The sequence below is a fragment of the Dermacentor andersoni genome, chromosome 4 (genome assembly GCF_023375885.2).
Source record: "Dermacentor andersoni chromosome 4, qqDerAnde1_hic_scaffold, whole genome shotgun sequence".
Lineage (NCBI taxonomy): Eukaryota > Metazoa > Arthropoda > Arachnida > Ixodida > Ixodidae > Dermacentor > Dermacentor andersoni.
In genome coordinates this window covers 849,467-869,840 of record NC_092817.1, presented here as the reverse complement: position 1 = coordinate 869,840, position 20,374 = coordinate 849,467, and the positions used below count along the sequence as shown (strand labels likewise).

Genomic DNA, 20,374 nt, shown 5'->3' with positions numbered 1-20,374 from the left:
AAAAATGAAATTATAAGGTACAATACGACATGATACCAAAACCGCATTCGTGGTGTTTGTATGCTTTAATGCATCGTACAGATGTATTGCGGCACAGCTGACTTCAGGAAATTGGTCGTTGTGCAACGTATTACAAGCTTGCCCATTTTTCTGGCTAAAAAGGAATCTTAATGTCATTTATACATTAGTTTTTCTACTTTGGAAACGTAGAAAGTGGGCATGCATTTGATTCAGGGTTGTGTTAGAATCAGGAAAATGCTCCCGAATGTGGGTGGAGGCTTGGGCTAGTTCGTTATTGTTAATTAAAACCATGCACAGCACGAAGGATGAGGACTGACAGAAACGACACACATTGCACCGTCTACGTAGCTGCTGGGACTGCCAGTGCAGTACAGTGTGTCGTCTCTCTTAACCCTCGTCCTTCATGCTGTATGTAGTTTTAATTGCCATATAAATTGGATAATGTGCATTGGTGTTTTTTCTACATCTTGTTTGTTTCGACCCCTTTGGATAGGTCGATCAGTTTCACAGGGTTTCGTCTGGGTCGAATTAAAAGTTGACTGTATTGAAATTCCACCTTTTAAGCAAAATAGGTACATGTGCTGTTAGATTTTTCTTACAAAGGAGGGGCCACAATATATTTTGTGTTATTGGTCAGTCGGAAAAAACAAATTTATATTAAAAAATTCATTTTGTGGGGTTCTCACCCATGCTTTTGGGACAAAGGAATGACAACACAGTAGAGCAAACAATCGCAAGAACATTTATTGCACTTTTCATAGATCAATGCCTGCTAGCCGAGTTGCTATCCACAAAACATGCTGATGGGCGCGCGACAAACCATGGAAGTTCAACTCAACGCGATTGGATAACGAGCGAATATGTTTGCGCCATGCTGGACACCAACGTCTGGTTGTTAGCACTTCCGGTCATGCGAACGGTGGCGCGCAAACTGGTGCAGTGAAAAATTCCCAGAGAACTGCACGTAGCACCCGAGTGATGAAATAGGACGTGTTATCCGTAATCAGTCTTTTAGGCAAGTAGAACCGACAAAACACTTCCTGTAGCCTCTCCAGCACCGCCGGCACTGTCATTGTCCGAAGAGGAAACAACTCCACCCACTTCGAAAAATGATAAACGACTTCCATCAGGTGTGTGAACACCTGCTTACTCCTGTGGAAAGGCCCCATATAATCAGAGGTAGTCACTTGCCACGGATGCTCACTGTCAATTGGTTTCGTCAACCCGGGTGCCTTGCCACCCTTTGATTTCACCGTTTGACAGGCGTAGCAGAAATGGCAATAGCAAAAAATGTAATGTTTTATACGAGGCCAGGTCACAGTTTGGCTTAGTTTCGCCAAGACTTTGGAGGCACTCAAATGACCGGCCAAGGGTTCGTCATGACGGGATCGCAGCAGTGCACTTCTCTGACTTTTGGGTATATTTGAGTGCTCGCAGTGGTTGTGCAAAGCTGTTGCGTTGCATTTCCGAGGGCTCCGTATTCATCCCCTTCCAGCCTGGTTTGAATGTCAGCAGGTCACAAACACTGTCACTTGGCTGTCATCGCGCACACTTGAAGGTCAATGGGCTTCACTCATCGGCCGACTCCGTGGTGGTATTCGGGCCCTGCTTGCATGCCCTCCAGGTACACATACACAAGACGGGGCCTGAGGAGACCACATTGGGGCGTTGGGAAGTACTTACATGTTTTTCTCAGCCAGCGGTGACCCCTTTGTCTGCCGCCGGCCGATGGTTACTTCGGCTCATCAGGGTCTCGGCCTCGGCGGGTGCAGACACTTCTGTCGTCTCCATTTCCCGAGGCAGCGTCTTTCAATTGTAACCCCATCTGTTCTTCCATTTCTTTCCGTTTCCATTTTCTCTGCTGTGGGGTGCACGATGGTAGGCACTGGCTGAATGATAGGCAGCCTCTTTCTGCTGGGTTCTTTTTCTCTCTCACGGTGCGTAGTTAGCGGCCACCGGCGACCATTTGGCCATGTATTGTGACGTGATTATAGATTTAGATGTGTTGATGTGTCCGACTCGCCGCGACCGGATAGCGAGCAATATGTTCGCCCCATGCTGGATCCCAACGCCTGGTCGTTCGCGCGTACGGTCACGCGAACGGTGGCGCGTTCGAAGGCAGGTCACGCGAGGCGGTCTCGCACAAGCATGGATCGGCGCGCGCGCGCGGGACGTCCGCGGCACTCGCCCATCCGCTGCCAAAGAGAGCCCCTTATCTTTCCTGCACCCCCAAGTAACCCTGCCGTGAGGCGGCGCTAGCAGCGCAACACTCGCACCATCTCTCGCACTGCGCCTCAAACGCTCCGACCGCCGCGGGCGCCAGGCCACGCGGCGAAGCCGCACTGCAGAAGACAGGAGCTATGCGGAAAAACAACATATCAGGGGATGCGTGAGAGTCGCATCGCCACATCCTCCCAACCTTAAATCACCACTTATTCCGGCGAAACATGTTACACGGTCTAACATCAACGCGTGCTTCGCGAACAAGAAGGTACATGCAACAGTGGCCGCGCCGAAGAAATGTCCACACGCTGTCCATAGTATGCGAGCCGACATTGTCCCTGGGTACACCGCTGGCGTCCGCCGGTCACAGCAGCAGCTTTGCAGACTCGACGGCACGATTCCAGGCCAGGACTCCGGAAACGACGACGCAGTAGTCGGTACGAGCAAGCGTCGCTCGCGCCGACGAGCCCTGCTGGCGAGAGCCGCCGTAGCTGTCGGTGACCGCCGGCTCTTTTGTCCGCCGCCGAGGGTTGTGAGCTGGATACAGGAGGACGCCGAAGTCGCTGCGCCGTACCGGCCACAGCATCACCATTGCCCGGGGTGGCTCGATCCTAGTCCGGGGCAGCAGGGCAGACGATGTGCAGGTGACAGCAAGCTAGGGGTGACTCCACTCACGCTGCGTACACTCAACACACTCGGCAAACACTAACGTAGTGCAAGGGAGAGGAAGTCTGCATGCGCATCGCCCACGTGATACGATGTTCAACTCGGCTAGCAAAAGATCGGGCAGCTACTCAGATGCTAAGTTCATGTGAACGAAGCTCGCTTCCTTGAGTCGAACGAGTAATTTCAATTCGTGCGAGGCTAAATAGAATGAGGGAAGCAACACCTCAACGCCACGGTCCACCAGGTTGTGTCCCTCCACGTGCGACAGGCAGCTTCGTTAAGCCTTAGGCCTGAAGCGTCGCTACCCTGACAACAACCGGCATCCAAAAAACAACACCCAAAATGGACGCAAAACAGGCAGCCGCGAGGAGACGTCAGCTCTGTGAGGTGGTCCTACCCCGCTCGGTGCACACAGCATCCGAGCTGACGGCGCCCACCGTCCCAGACGGTGTCGGAGCGCCCGGTGCCAGGCCGCAATACCAGTCAGCCCGTAGCAGGACCCGTGGCACGCGGCCACCCGGCTCCCTGAGCCGCGACTTCATCGAGTCAAAAAGATATAAGAAGCTATTTACATAAGAAATTCGGACTACCCACGAGGCTTCCGTACTCACTCGCTTCAGGCTTGCCAAAGCTCCGCGGACGCTAAGCCTCGCTCTCACATGATGCAGACCACGTGGTTCTCGTACCGACGAATGTCGTTAAAAAAATACCCGCGAAAAGGCTTAGCATGTTGACATGTTCAAACACACTATAGCCACCGTCGCCTCGCTCAAGAAAGCCCGCCGCCGACGCTAGCGATCAAAATCTACGCTAGGCCTACGCTTCGGTTCAAACAAAGGTCTCGAACGAAGCAAAACTGTTAAAACTATTGTCCGGTGCCCCAAGAGTCCCACGTTGGGCAGCCAGATGTGGTATTCTCACACCCATGCTCTTGGGACAAAGGAACGACAACACAGTAGTGCAAACGATCACAAGGGCATTTATTGCACCTTTCATAGATCAATGCCTGCTAGCCGAGTTGCTATCCACAAAACATGCCGATGGGCGCGCGACAAATCTAGAAGTCCGACTCACCGCGACCGGATAACGAGCGAATATGTTCGCCCCATGCTGGATCCCAACGCCTGGTCGTTCGCGCGTTCAAAGGCAGGCCATGCGAGGCGGTCTCGCAGAAGCATGGACCGGCGCGCGCGGGACGTCCGCGGCACTCGCCCATCCGCCGCCAAAGAGAGCCCCTTATCTTTCCCGCACCCCCAAGTAACCCTGCCGTGAGGCGGCGCTAGCAGCGCAACACTCGCGCCATCTCTCGCACTGCGCCTCAACCACTCCGACCGCCGCGGGCGCCAGGCCACGCGGCGAAGCCGCACTGCGGAAGACAGGAGCTATGCGGGAAAAACAACATATCAGGGGACGCGTGAGAGTCGCGCATCCCCACAAAGGGGACGCTGCCCCGCAATCTCGCGGCGATGACGAGGAGGGCCTGGGGAAACAAATCCAGCCACCTCCACTGGTGTGTTGAAATCGTCGTTTTGCTTTGTTTTTTAAATGGCCCGAAGAGCGCCAAAGGGACCAGAGTGACCCGTTTTGTAAATTAGTTGTACATAAATGTGTGATGGCCTCAGGGAGGCGAAGTGCCGGAATTGTGCTGGTATTGCATGGGCACAGGCACCGAAACGTTGCTGGTATTGCAATGGGTGCGCGGGGCAGGATACAGCGTGTGTTGCTTTTGCCCTGGGAGGGTTCACTCTGCAGGTTCACAACAAGCTCGGCCAGGATCTTCGCATGCCACCCGCTAGACCCTACAATGTGAGAGTTGTGTTGCAGGTGGTAATCCCTGGCACCGGAGAAGCATGATTGCGCACTACTCCGACAAGTATCGGCCAGTCATCAGAGCGCCAAGGTTTTCTTTTCTTTAAAATTGATTCGCTCAGTTACTTGGCCCAGCGTGGAGCAACTCTTCGTCAATCGCCGAACCTTCTGCATCTGTTCATTACACGGACATCGCGTCATAGATATCCATTTTGCTTGGTGTTGTGGATGGACGGTGCATACCCATGGAAGGAAGTTCTGCTAGTGCCGAAGTCCTATGACATCGCACTAGTGAAGACCACGTCTGCCACGTTTAGCTGATCTCGGATGGAGTAACCGTTTATACTGAGACAAGGCTTGCCTAAGCAAAGTCAAAGCTTTGGATTAGCTGACCATTCCTCTTCAAAAAGCTCTCAGCAATCCACTTCGCAGAAATCAGACAGGCTGCTTTCCTTCCTTCTGTCCTTTTTTTCCCCTTGTTTATTGTTTCTTCTGTAGACCATCTGCGTCTCAGTGTTTTCCCTAGACCCTTCGTTTTGATTTTATGGGTATGTGCTTCCTTAGGTATATTTTGTTTTCGTTTTATGTTATTATAATGGTATGTGTTAGTATTTTTACTTTCGAATTCGCATGTGTGCATTCTCTTTTACCTTACGTGGTGAGGAATGGCAGTTTACTTTTGTATGTCTGTGTATAGTTGGGGAGGCCAGCTCGCACTACGGCTGCTGTTTTGCCCTCTAAGGGGTGGCGCGGTCACCTGGTCATTGCTTCCAAATGTGCGCAAGCGGGAGGGCCACTGTAATGGTGTTGCGGATGGGAAGCTTATTGTGTCGTTTATTCCCTTATTGGGCTGTCTGACGTGACCGCAGCCGCTTTGTCTGCACATGTCCAGTGGCTCTTCTGAGGAAGTCTTGCGTGGTTGGAGTGTATACATGGAAGTGCACCCATGCCCGGGGTGAGTATGTGTGTGCGTTTCGTTGGAAGCAACAAGGGGGATGTCCCCATCCAGCGGTAGCTACACGGATAGCTTGCCTCTACTCACCCTGGCCCTGGACAAGCCCAGCGTGTTGGGGTTGATGAATCCAACCTCCCCAAAATGAGCAAGTCACTTCGTGCCCTGCAGTGGTCACAAGCGCCAATGCTCTGCAGTAGAAACTCTGGCTGCCCAGCCGGTCCTGACGGTGATGATCCACATGGCCAGCCTCAGGATTTTTTTAACGCAATAGTGCTAAGGAGTCGGTGTCGCAGAAAATCCAGTGTCCGCATCCGGCATTGGTGTTCGCTTTCAGTGTCTGGCTTCGCATGTCATTTTCTCAAAAAGATTTTCGGACCACCCATACCTAGGCCCTCCATGTGATGCACGGAATATACTGAACTAATTGAATTTCTCAAGCTAAATTATGTGGAAAAATGGTTAACTATGACTTACACACAACCTACAGACATGATAGCTATCGGATTGTAATTTGGCTATATGAGAAAACATAATTCTGTTATTCAAAAACTTTAAGAAACCCATTTTCTAGCATTTCTACCATTCACATACCAGCCATGGTGTCTGTTATTCGTGCGCGCGGGCACGCGGGTGTTTTGGGGGCCACGGAACGGCGCGCCCACTTCCTTGCAATACCTTCAGCTGGCGCTCGCCTCCGTCGCATTGTGACCCACACAAGAGGCTGCATTTCTACGAGAAAGCCCACTTGTGTGCTTAACGTTCACGGCCACCGTTTCCTTCCTGGTAAACATTACGGTTACATACGCTGCAATTGTCATGAAGCGTGAGAAGCAGTCCGGGATCTTCTAATGCTATCATGTTCCACTCCTTAAGGCAAAGCTTAAGCACTGTCCACATTTGTTGTTAATATTATTATTATTTTTTGAAGGCTTGTAATCTAGGGTTCTAGCTGCTAATGAGTTGCTCCGTTGTCGCATAGTAATAAATGTTTGTTTGTATTTTGTATTTTTTTTTTTTGCGGCACTGGAGCCACCAGCCTTGCATTGGTAGGGGGCATCTGAGGGGGGAGGGAGTGTATAACAACATGTAGAAAAACTGTCTATCAAGCTGATTGATTTCTCTTGGCATGGTAACAAAAGATTTAATAAATTGAGCCTGAGAAACTATTCAACTAAATGTAACTGGCTTTTTTTTAATATGAAAACCAAAACAAGTGACGTCAAGCACTACAGCCGCTACTTATATATATTTTTTTTCTTTCCATGAATGCAAAGAGTGGATGTCAAACGCATTTCAGCGCGTCAGCCTGTACTTATGAATTTTGTAGCTGAACATGTTCAAGCATTTGAACAGCAGTAGCATGCAACGGCAGAAGACTTTGTTCATGTTCGTGTAGACTGTCAGTTGTATTTATGATGGTGTTTTCTTACATCGTCTTATAACAGCCTTTTGGTTCCAGAGAGCAGGGCACAATATGTTCCTCTTAAAGCAGAAAATAAATTTGCCAGTAGCATTGCGACACCGCTTTTAAAATGCTTTGTGTGAACAAATTTGGTGCTCTTTTTGATTACTTGTTAATTGCATGAAACTAACCTGCTAACCCTGCAGGACTCCCTGACGAAATTAACATGTTGTGATATTCCACCTGCAGGGTCTGTATAGTTCACCTGGCACACACCAAGTGCCGCATTCATTAGAGCATGCATCTCTCGCAATAGAACGCAGGCCATAGCACTGTTTCTGTCATCTGCATTGCAGACGAAGCCAGCATTACAATGTAAATATGTGCATCTCTCTGCTCGTACTCCTCACACATATACAAATAAATAATATATTCTACATTGACATAACCACCCCTACACATCATTATCATGCATAACACATTTCGCACCATGCCAACCGCTGTATAATGCTACACATACCTTGGACAGTGGACAGTTTCCATTCAGGGAGGTTCTGCTTAATTTTCTTTTATTATTAATTAGTACTCTAAACTTTCCACTTTAGAAGACTCTGTCATTAAATTTGGACATGTGGTAGCTCTGCTGAAAAAATGGTAGTTTGTGATTGAGTGTCATTTCTTGTGCCTGTGGGGTACAGGCATTATTTGGAATGCAGTGTTGTTTAGAAGTTTATTGCCGAGCAAACTCCCTAGTCGGGGAGACTTTTGGAATGAGTTAATAGATCTGATAAGTCTACCTCAAAAAGAGCATTGGAAAATTTTTCTGCAAAGACTTTTTGACCATCAAAGTAGAAGCAATGATCAACTCTCGACCACTAACATTTGTGTATGCAGAACAGATGGAACAAACTTTGCTTCTGCCAAATCATTTTCTTATAGTGTTGACAGTGCTTCTCCTCAAGCTTTCTTGCCCAGCATAAAATGCGTCATCGTCCAAAGTACTTGTACGAAGATAGAAACATTGAAAGCATGGGTTAAATAATTCCTCGAACTGGTGACGACAGGTATACCATCAAGCACTTTGTTTGGTTCATGTTAATAAAAATGCACCCACGTAATCAGTCAAGCTTGGAGACATGCTGATAAAGGAAAGAAACTCACCAAGGCAATTGTGGAATATGGGACGAGTGACGGAACTTCTCTGGGTAGTGGCAGCAATGTTCACTCAAATGCGCATATTTAGTAGCGTCATCTTTCCATAACGGGTACATCTCCAATACCTTGCTCTTGAAAAGAAGCAAGTGCCTAGTGTTTGTTTGGCAGGGAACTGTTAAAGCTGTGCAAGAAAATGAGAAACAAGGGAGGAACATGGGTGTGGGCCACGATTTCCTTTAGTTGTTTTTCAAGTGTCAAATAAAGAGGACATTCTGTACCTTGGCTCTGCTTTCTTGTCTTTTGCAGGCAAAAGCAGGCAATATGTTTGCATAGCAAAGCTGGTGCTCTCGCAGGGCTCTTTTTGTTGTTGTCGTCGTGCCTCACAGTTGGAGGATATTGCAGGTGCTTTGCATAGTGTTGCTGGCTAAATTAGGGGCAAAGCCAGAGTAATTGCTTGAGCTTGCCAATTTAAATCTGAAGCATGCAGTGCGAGCATAGTGTTTTGCCTCTTCATGAGTGCTGTGTGAGCAGTTCTGTGTCACCTATTTCAGCATGTGCCGATGCAGAGGCTCGTGTGTTTGTGCTCCTAAATGGCCTGGAGCTGCACATTTATAACCGGTCCCAGCTGTATGCACACTTGGAGCAACTGTTTGGCCTGGAACCCACTGTGCTGCCCAGCAGTCATGAGCAACTCAAGCCTGAAGAGCCAAATAATGCAGTGGAAGATCATCCTTGGCGAGACCTTGTCCCGGTTGTTAAGGTACTAGTAACTAGCCTGCATTTTTTGGTGCAAGGGAAGCAGTATTGTGGGCTGTGCAACAGGCTTATCTGCAAGGCTTGGCCCGCATCAAGCTCATAGTGTTACTGTGAATCATTCTCCTCTGTGCTGAATCTTGCTGCATTTATTCGCATCCAACCTGGAGCACATTCATTCGTTTAAAGAGCATAAAACGAGAGAGCCAAAGTTAACCCTTTGAGGGTCGATTTTTTTCACCATATGCGACCGCACTGGGTCGATTTTTTTTTATTGGCAATTCCAATTCTTCTTAGGGACTTATTTTGAGAAAACATTTACCATAATTTTTCTAGGGTGACCATAAAGTGAGAAAAAAATATTTTGCATTGGTATGTATGCACTCTTCATTCGTGAATCACAACAATAAAGAAAGGAAATAAACCCATAAGAATTAAAAATTTGATGTATTGTTATAGTTCAAGGCTTTAAAAATGCGCACATGAGAATATTTCTCAAGACTCAAATGTTCCTGCTCTTACACTAATATGTATATCCATAGCATAATCGAACTCTGTAGGTGCGCACACTCAAAGAAAACTGTGCATTTGTGTGCCCGTCAAAAAAGCGAAACCATGTGACAAACTTCTGCTAATCTTTATCTTATCGCCAACCAGAGGCAATTAGTTTTCGCGAGTCTCCAAAAAAAAAAAGCAATGGAAATGCATGCACAGTGGCATCCTTCCTATACGTAACCCTGTTAGCACTAAACGAGCGAAAAACATGCGGTCGCCCTTCGAGCGATTAGTAATGAGATAGCCATCAGTTTTGCAAGTGCAAGAAGCTGAAACCGCCCACGGAACAAAAGTCAAACTGCCGCCTGCCTGTGTATGTTCCAATGCGTGAGTGGTAATATATAGACGCGAGGGAGCGAACTAGCACTAAAACAAACCGTGCTACGAAAACCGAGAGGGAGGCATGCGAAAAAATTCCCTGTATTCCCACATAGTGGCAGCACAGGACAAAAAAGAAAAAGTTAGGGAATTGGCGCACTTTTTAAATGTACAGACGGCGGCGTAAATATACGGCATCGAACATTTTCGGGCTTGTTCGTGGCGCCGTATATTTACGTCATTGACTCTCAAAGGGTTAATAAAGCAGGGGTTGTCGAAATTGCTTCCATTACTATCATTACTTTGTTATAGTAATATGTGAACATGAATGTAAATTTTTTACTATGGTTGCCACATTTTGAAGCAAGTGGGTCGAGGTGCTTGCCATGGGCTGTCTGACAGCTGAGTGGTGGTGCTCACGGTGAAAAAGAAATAGTTGTTGACTTGATAATTTTGATATGAGACTGTAGCAGCTGCCACTAGGCAGCGGATGAAGCAGAAAAACAAGTGAGGTGGCAAATGTGCAAGGGAAGGTTTCTAGTAAAGTATTCAGTATGGCTCACATTTGCCTGGCATTCTTTATCACTACGAGGTACAGTAAAACTTTGTTAACTTGAAGTTATAAAAACTGAAAACATTTGAGATGAGCAGACTTTTGAGATTAGTGAAATTATGAAAATATAAGCTCACTGGCTGTGCATTGACCACATAGACTTCTTTTTTAATTGTGCGTGTAACCATTAACTCACAGAAGCTCGGTATACCTGGACCAGTATTTTCAGTGGATCATTTTCGGAAGCTTTTGCATGACTTGGCACCTGACACATTGGTGCCTAAGGGCGATGGAGCTGGACGATTGATTCTAGCCTGAAAATTGATGCCTTCATCCAAGGGAGCTTATAACCGGTTCCATACAAGTTAAAAACTGACAGTGCTAATTTCTGCAGTGTAATAAATTTTCAACTATTTCAGTTTGAAAACTGAACTACGAAAAAGTGCAAATGTCACACCTCTAGCAGCCACCTCTGAGTGATGTGACTGTTTACTTGTCACCGTTGCACAAGCATGAGGTGAGCGCACCTATCAAGCTACAATCTCTCTGAAACTTTTAACTCTGGACTGGCATTCTTACTTTGTTTGTCAGCCGCATCGCTTGGTTGTACTAGAGCTTGCAACTCTTGTACAAGGCCTCAACAAAGTGATAAGCAAGCAAGGGTGGGCGATGATAGACACAAGAAAAAGGGAAATAATAGGTGGGCGGTGCATCATCTGGCACTGCTAGATCACTTGTTGCCAGGTGAAAAGCAACGGGAAGCAACGCTGCATCTTTGCTCAGGTGACCTGCTTGCGGCGGTGTGGAAGGTTCTGTAAATATTGCTTGCCTTTGAAAATGACCACTCCCAGATGTATTGCAAAACAAAATTGCTGGTAGTGATGTGTTATTTGCTTTCCTCTTTTTTGCGAGGCAAATAGCAATGGTCGCTCAGGATGCTCTCTCTGATGACCTTAGTCAGTGTTGCGGTGCACTCAGCTTTGAGTGAGTAAGGGCAGGTTGAGAGGAGTTAGGCTCCATAAGGGAGGGGTAGATTAGATTATGTGGTTTTGCGTGCCAAAACCACTTTCTGATTATGAGGCATGCCGTAGTGGATTACTTCGGAAATCTCGACCACCTGGGGTTCTTTAGCGTGCTAAGGGAGAGGTGCCGATCTGAGGAGGCCTTGCCAAGAATGACGTCGGGGCCCCTCCTGCAAGAGATTGCACAACCCAGCACAACCACAAGTCTTGTGCCAAGGCTGGTTAACACCATTAATCTAATGTTGCCATGGCTGCAGAAATCAGTTCTCTGTTTTTGATGATATTGCAACAGCACACAAAGTACAGAAGCCCTTGTGTAGGGAAATTTCTTTGTTATTTTTCCAGTTAAGATACCAAAATATCCAGAATCTGGCACAAAAACGATTCAGTAGGCAAAAAACGTGTCGTTGACATCAAGGAGGGAAACATTTTGACATAACCATTATTATGAGATAATGAAGCTGGAGTTAACGAGGGTGTGCTACACTATGTTGTGAGTACTACTTGGCATGAGGCCAGGAAGCAAGTGCAGATAAGTTCTGTTGGGCAGCATATGAACTGCTCGAGATCACACTAGTTGAATATGCTCTGTATCCTAGACATCAGATGCGGTGCACTTGATTGACGTTTGATACCATGGCATTCACAACTTGATTAAGTTTGTACAACCATGGCCAACTCTCATGCAATATTCTGTGTTATGCAGCACTGCCAGTTCAAAATGTGAAGAGATAGGTTTTGGTTAGTTGGAATCCTCTACAAAGAACACCGTGGTGAGAGTCAGTGTCACTCGCTGTTGTGTTCCTTGCTTCTCCATTACACATGTACAGTTAATGTCCGATTTTTACTACTCCCTAGGGGCCGTAAAAGTGTCAGTAAACTCACACAATCCCCTCAAAAAAATGAATACATGCCCTCTACATTCCTGAAGAGCTGAAATCCCCACAGGCACATCCGAAATAACTCTGAAGACATGCCAGTACACTTATTAGGTATATCGGGGCTTGTGCTGTGACAAAAAAAATTTGCCCTTCGCCCGAAAGGCGAAGCACAGATTGTGATAGCAAATTAGTATATAGCTGTACGAAGTAAGGATAGTAGTTTTATAGGCTGTATAAACTTGTAAGCATTCGCTTACTAACTAACAATGATAGAGTGTCTAAGCATGACTCATCGAGGACGTAGAAAGAAACAGACACGCAGAGACAGTGCTGTGTTTGCATTTCTGCTTCTTTCTACGTCCTTGTTCAGTCACGCTTACCCATTCTATCATGGATTCAAACTAACTAGCCCATCAACGTGTTTTAACTAAATTAACCAGCACAGTGTCACGTGCGCACAGGTAAACATGAACACATCTTGCTCGATGACAGCAGAAGCTGTCTGAAAACAATGGAGTTAGGAATCGCGGCAGCAGCCATGAGCCAATTGAACTCCATGCATCTGTCGTTTCAATGCGAACGATACGTCGAAAGCACAGCACGTACGAAGCTACTGGCACTACGCGCACTCTGCAAACATCACAGATCACTTTGAAGATGCGGCCCAAATGGGCGCGCACTTTAGCCACGTCGCAGATCACTTTCAAGACACAAACGCTGGCAACGCGTCCCTACGGCGTCAACTATGGCGTCCGTGATTCGCGTGGCCAACGCCGTAGTAGACTCTGCAATGTCTCCACTCTGTATGAAGTGGCAGGTGAGGAGGACATCGAGACACCCTGGCAGCCGCCGGAGAAGAATGCCCCTCCTCTCTTGCTTGAACCTAGTTGCCTCGCATGCCACAGGAGAGGGCAAGCATCCTGGTGGCAGTCCTCGCTCGCGCAAGCGAGATAGAACAGCATTCGCCGGCTCACCCTCACATGCTTTCACTCATACCGAACCTCACGGCGACGGCGACGCCGACGGAAGAAATGCGCCTGGAGTGTTCATATATTTGCTATCGCAATAATACTGCAGGTGCACACATATATAATTCAGGAATACACACTGTGACTCGTGACAATGGTACCTTTCTACTCTTTGTATGCTTCACCGCAATACATTGCGTATGCTTGGCCGCGCAACACCGCTGTCTAGTGGCGAAGTTGACTTTTGTGAAGCGGCATTAGGCAACATTGTTTAGACCCGCTGTGCTCACTACACTTGGAAGCCATCTGCGACGATGACAAAGGCTAGCATAGGCAGTGCCATTGCTGACAGCTGCCAATTCTTTTAATGATAAACATGGCACCAAACGGCAGGAAGATTGGTGGCCATCATTGAAGCATTTAGGCCTAACATAGTCACGATGGCTATGGCTGCCAGCAGACTGGTGTGCAAGAGCACTGGTTCGGGCCTGTAAGTTAATCAAAATGGCAGCAGTAGCGGCTTCTACTACTGGCATTTTAGACCTGCGATCATGCCAAAAAGTCCAGAAAATCGATCGATGAAGGTTTTCAGCAACCGAAATTTTGGTGGCTGAATAGTTTCTGTGACATAGTTACTAGCACGAACAAGACTAACGGAAGAAAGGGTGGGTCAGGACAAAGCGCTGGACTTTAACTGACAAACATTATTCAGAAAAACATGCAAAGAGGCCACTGTATGCTCAAATAAATGTGCAGACAGACATAAATGAATGTGCCACATAGGAGACAACCGAATGCACAGTGAAGCCGATAAGCACCCACAACAAGCCATTACAAAGCATTCACCAGGTTCTTCTCAAGTTACAACACTTCTGTATGAGTGAGTGCCAGTGATGGAGTGCTTATGCATTCATCAGCAGCTTTTGAAATGCAAAACGCCTCAACTATTTCCCTATCTAACTGCCTGGCCTGAGCGCATGCATGTTATGAAAACATGGGGAGCATTTAGGAGTACATTTTCAGCAGTGGTCAGCCAAGTGGCCAGCACCTGCTAGAGCATTTACAGTGTTCCGGTGCTCCCTAAGCCAGTGCTCCCTTTGTTGGATGTACTCGCCCAGATGACGACTTGGTGACAGCCTGGGAATTCAGTGCAAGCTCTGCCCACAAAACTGTATGGCAGCTGCTTCTGTGTCTCTGTAGCATCATTCCCAACATGTCCCGTAAATTAGTGATTGCAAACTGTAAAAATGAATAGGACAAGTGTTATTTGCTACTGCTATTAATTTGCCAATTTTGCATTGTACTTGTATGATTGTGAAAATATTTTGCCTTTGTTGCTGCAAATGCTTGCATTTATTCTCGGCCTTCGTGGTGACTGCATCTGTTCTCGATGAGCTCCATCCCTCACAACATATTCAATGGTGGAATGCATGAACTAAACGAGGAAGCACAATTGAACTAACAAAATCCTACTTTGAAGGCAATCAGCTCAGACATGATGACTGCACAGCACAGATCCTGTGGAGTTCCTTATCTTTAAAAGGACTGACAGTTACCCGGATCTGAGGTTTTGTGAGGTTTTTTGTGACCGGGGTGTCTACTAACTAAGAAAACCGGGAATTCTCAGGGAATTTCAACAGTCTGGAAATACTCTATCTTTTGTTGGGGGAAATTAGCTGTAACTTTATTGAAAGGGAATGAAAGTTGTGCAAATGCTGGCTCGAGTAACAGAGAGAAATCGTAACGAATTGGCTTTGACGCTGTGTCGTCGGCTGGAGGAGTTGCTAGTGTACAGTCAATGACCGATTTTCCGGACGCCCTATTTTTGTGAAATGCCTGATAATGCTTCGTGACACCACCACATGCCCCTTAGAGTCAATGTATAACACCATATGAAGTTTCAGACGCAAGAACCCTTTGCCATACAATTTTCTGGAGTTTTTGCCGTGACCGTAGGTTCGAACCGTCAATAATCAAAGCCACCACCGCCGCCATTTTGATTATCTCGCCGCCTCGAACCGGCGCTTTCGCACGCAGATCCACTGGCAGCCGTAGCCACCACCGCGGCAACGCTAGTCCTAGCCACTCAAAAAGCACCATGTGTTGCCGGTTTCCGAAAGTAAGCTTCGCCTCATTACAGCAATGTTACGTGATGAAGCGTAACACGTGTGGGGAGGGGCAATCGTCACGGGACCCAGTATGTATTCCTTAGTTACACACGCGTGTACCTGCCATCTCCTGTGCCAGTACGAGCACCGATATGCATAATAAGTGTACTAGCTTGCCTTCAGAGCTTTTTCAGATGTGCCTGCGATGATTTGAGCCTTTGAGGGCAGTAAAAGACAAGCATGCATTTTTTCGAACTGTCCAATTTTTCGAGTGTCTTTGCGGCCCCTAGGGAGTCCAAAAAATTGGACATGGACTGTACTACTGACCAAGAGGATGCTTCAAATGGTCCGTGGGACGAATGTGCAGTGGAACGCGGATGAGTACAGAAAGGACCGACGCATTGAGGAATGAATGGCAAAGGAAGCTTGCTGCTGCTTCTTTGAAGGAAGTTGAGCTCAAGAAACAAAGTGTTGGCTGACGCTCAGATGCAGGTGTCTTTCATCCGAACCAAAATAAAGTCTTTGAAACAGTGAAAGGTAACACTGAGGCACTTTGCATGGGCTAAGAGTGGGTCAGGAAAGTTGATGGTGACTTTCGAGCTGCTGAGAGAGAATCTCACTTGTGACAAAGTTTGGGCCTCATACCAATTAACTTGCTATCAGTTGATAGAAATAGCTCATATTCAAAAATATTTGCTTCGATGTTTGACTCGATTTGCAATGGGCTTTACCATTTTTTCTGAAGCTAATTCATTCATTGTGCATTTTACTAACCCCTCCCTGCTGTTTTCTTTTTAAATAATATAAACACTATTCCTTGCTATTCAAGCTGGATTAATTCATTTTTTTATTTTTTAACGTGCTAACTAGAGTGACAGCATCGGGCGGCATTGTGTCAGCCCGTCTTGACATAAAACAAAGTTCTGTGTGTCACTCTGGGAATTTTGCAAATGCACTCTGTGAAAACCTGGAAAACGCAGGGAATTTTGAAATGGAAACTTGGTAGACAACTGCTGTGTGAGTTTGCAAGTACCCCAAATTTTGTGGTCTCCCTGTGACATACGAAACTCTGTTTGTTAATTGGGCCATAAACGAGTGCCAGCACCACCAGAGAGCATTGCTGGCATATCCTACCACTTGATACTCACCGATGCCAACAGGAAAAGGCAGTGGAAAGAGGCCATCAGTTGCTCGTTGCCGCCTTGTGCTTGCATCTTCTCCATTGCTCTTCGGTATACATGCTGTCATCAAAGCATCTAACAAATGACATGTTTCGAAAATTAAAGGTGCGCTGCACCAACACAACAAATGTCAAGCAGTAGTTTTGTTTTTGAAAACATGGCTTAGATAAAGAACTTGGCTTGACTTATAAACGGCCAAAGCAGTCAGACCGGAAACCACAAAAGCACGTTGCTTTTGTAGAAATAATTTAACAGTTGAAAAAGTATGAAAAGCATGAGTGTTCGCTTCATGATCAAAAGAATGATTTCTTATGGCTAAGACTGCTCTTGTCATCCCATTTTTTTTCTCATGTCAGTGTAAAATCACCACCACACACTGTTTCCAGCATAGGACTACATATACATGATTGCGGCTACAGGTGAAAAATTGCGATAAAAAATTGTTCCACAATGTATTCTGCATTGGATTGGACACTGGCTGGTAGGATTTGTGTTGCACTAAAAGGTTGTCTGTTCTGTCCCTTTAAAGAAAGAATGGCACAGGATCTTGTCTAACAATGCTCTTTCCACATTGTTGAACACTTGGTTGTCATTTCATGTGCACAAAGGTACAAAGAGTATACGAAATGCACAGAAGGGTTGTTCCATGCAAGATTGGCCGGGCATGGCTGGTTGACATTTTAAGTTTTCATAAAAAGAATATATATTGCCTTTTATCCTGTAGGAATGTCAATCTCCCTGCCTGTGCTTCCATTGCACCTTTCTGCTGTTGCTTGCAATGTTGCACTTATTTGTAAAGCGTCTTGTTTGAAGCCTCGTGTGCGTGCCTACAAGGTCACGGAAAATGTGATCGCAAGCTTGCTTAGTGTTTGTCAGCTTGTCTGAAGCACCTTATGTGTCGTGTTATCACAAGATTGTTAAGAAAGACATTAGGTGGGCACAAAAATTTTGGAGGCATCAGCCACCATTCATAAAGTGTATGGCACCACACTGCAGCAGAGGCTTTGCCAAGGAATGTAGCTAATGTTTACTGTGTCTTTCTACTACATTATGCAGCTGAAGCAGCGATATTATGGGAACGTATGTCACCGTGTGCAAACGACCTGTTGCAATTCTGTCATTCACAGTTTTATGCTCTCTTCTAGTCTTATGAATTGAGTTTTGTGCAGCAGTGTATTTTTGCAGCCAGCGTCAGTGTTTATTATGTTGTCATTGCAGCTGGAAGTATCAACTGGCCGCTTGGTATTTGGAAATCGTCTTCTCCCGACGACGATTTCAATTCGTTTTGAAGAAGGCCATGCTACGTACAAGACAAGAGCTGCTGCATCCAGGATTGACTTGTTTCAGCACACACTTGATTGCCGGCTTGACAGTTTCAAGGCAAGTGAGGCTGGGGGATAATGAAGTGGCAAATTCCAACTTAAAGTACCAACATATGCTGCTTAATTCTTTCAACAAGTAACAAGTGTAAAACACATTACAGCAAAGTCTTGAAGCAGCAGCCGTAGCTACACTCCGGCAGTCGGTGAACTGCAGAGCAAGTCTGGTCGAGGGTTGCAAATGACGAGCAGTGGCTTTTCTCTGGCACACAGCCTACTTATAGCTGTTGCTGTTATCGAGGCCAGTGATGTGTGCAGCTGTGTAAGGTGTGCCTTGCCAGACAAAGCGATTTATTTATTTAGCATACTTCCAAGGCCAGAGGGCCTTACAGGAAGGAGTGGTTAATAAAGATATTTGCACAGTAAAAAAGAGAAAAAATACAGTTATATCAAGTAAAAAAAAACAAGTTAGCATAAGGTTCTATGACTGGCAGTCTTGAAACTGTTGATGTCGGTGATGTCGGCAATGAAAGCAGGAAGGTGGTTCTACTCTTTGCTAGTCTTTGGAATGAAAGATTCGCTGTAGGAATTAGTCCGACAAGATGGCACACCAACTTTATAGTTTTGATCTGAATGCGATGACACATAGACGGGGGTGGAAAAAAGAACGTCTTTAAAATCGGATTATAATGATAGATTTTGTGTAACAGTGAAAGGCGAGAGCATTTACAGTGCAAAGATAGTTCAGGTATGGCAAATGTTGCTTTCAGTGATGATACGCTGGCACGCTGAGAGTAATTTGATAGAATGAAAAGTGCTGCATGATTCTGGGTGGATTCAATAATTTCTGAATGTGTAGTGTTTTTGGCTTCCCAGATAGCGCATGCGTAATCTAATTTAGGGCGAACTAGAGTTTTATATAGATGTAGTTTTACAGATGATGGTGCTCATGTAAAATTGTGTAGGAAGTATTCCAGCATGTGGTTTGCATTGTTAGTAACATAGTTAACATGTATGCGCCAAGAAAGATCAGAACTGATGTGGATGCCGAGGTACCTGTATAATGTCACAGGATCTAGTTGGATGCCATCAAGAAAATACTCGATGCTAATAGTGTGGCCCCGTGGAGATATTCGCATGCTTTTACACTGCTTGATGTTGAGCCGCATCATCCATTTATTGTACCATGAGGACAAGTGGTTAAGATCTTCTTGAAGGTCATGCTGATCAGAGGGTTGTGCAAGTTTTTTATAGAGAACGCAATCGTCGGCAAAAAGTTTATAATATTGATGAAAATGTGATGCAGTCAGGGAGGTCACTAATGTAAATAAGAAAGAGTAAGGGTCCCAACACTGAACCTTGTGGGATACCGGATGAGACAGGCGAAGGAGTAGATGAACAGTTGTGAGCAGTCACAAATTGGGTGCTGTCAGAAAGAAAATCTTTAATCCAGCGGAATACCTTGGTGTCTAAGTTAAGTTTGCTTAATTTAAAAAGAAGTAAGTCATGCGCCACCCCATGTAAAGCTTTAGCAAAATCCAAGAATATGCAATCAGTGTCAAAGCTGATGTCGTTATTTATAAAGAGATCATTAGTAAAAGATAGTAGCTGTGTTTCACAGGAAAGCATATTCCTGAAACCATGCTGGGAGTTAGTGAAAAAAGAATTTTCCTCTAGAAATTTGATGAAATGAGAATAAATGATGTGCTCAAGAAGCTTACATGGGATGCTTGTAAGCGATATGGGTTCGTAATTATCGGGAAGATGTACATCACCTGCCTTATGGACAGGAATCACCTTCCCTATCCTCCAATCATTGGGAATTGTGGAACACTCTAAAGATAGAGCAAAAATGTAAGACAAGATAACAGAGGAGTACAGTTCAGTTATTTTCAATATTTTTGACGTAATTGAATCACAGCCGGACAAAGGTGAAATTTTTAATATTACTAATGAGTTTACCAACGCCTACAGAATCAACGATTATGGGATGCATAGGAGGCAAATTATGGTCGTAAACACATGGAAAAGAAACATGTGGTTTTACAGAAAGAAAAGAAACAAACGCATCGTTAAACACTGAGCAGCACTGTGCAGGAGGGACTAAATTATTATCAACACGTGCAAGTTGGATAGGACGATTCTCCGAGCCACTGACAATGTTCCAGAACTTGCGCGGGTTAGTTTGCAACATTTTCGGTAAAGTAGTGTTGAAAAACAAATCCTTGGCATGCTTGATGCTGTTATTGTACTGCATGTTTACTTGGAAATAGGCAGCCCAATGATCAGGGTTATTGGTTCGCTTAGCATGACAAAAAAGACGTTTCTATTTGTTTGAAAGCCGTTTTAGAGCAGCAGTAAACCAGGGCAACCGTGGGTTAGAAATGATCTTTCGCTGTGGTGTGAAGCGCTGCACTAAAGAACCCAGTTTATCTTTATAGAGGCACCAGTTTTCCTCAACTGTGGGCCTAGAGAAATCGCACAC

The 20,374-nt window shown here is 45.8% G+C and overlaps 1 protein-coding gene across 6 annotated transcripts in view; it reads left to right on the top strand.

The window, feature by feature from the left end:
* tweek (transmembrane protein KIAA1109 homolog tweek) overlaps nt 1-20,374 on the top strand; it is a 647,796-nt gene that overhangs the window by 27,714 nt on the left and 599,708 nt on the right. For all 6 annotated transcript variants that reach the window (XR_008613545.1, XR_008613544.1, XM_050182732.3 and 3 more), the window contains exons 4-5: nt 8,783-8,991; nt 17,789-17,950. Coding sequence is in view for 4 of the 6 variants with exons in the window: in XM_050182732.3 (XP_050038689.2) it covers nt 8,783-8,991; nt 17,789-17,950 (371 nt within the window). In the remaining 2 variants the exon portion in view is untranslated. The remainder of the gene's footprint in view (nt 1-8,782; nt 8,992-17,788; nt 17,951-20,374) is intronic.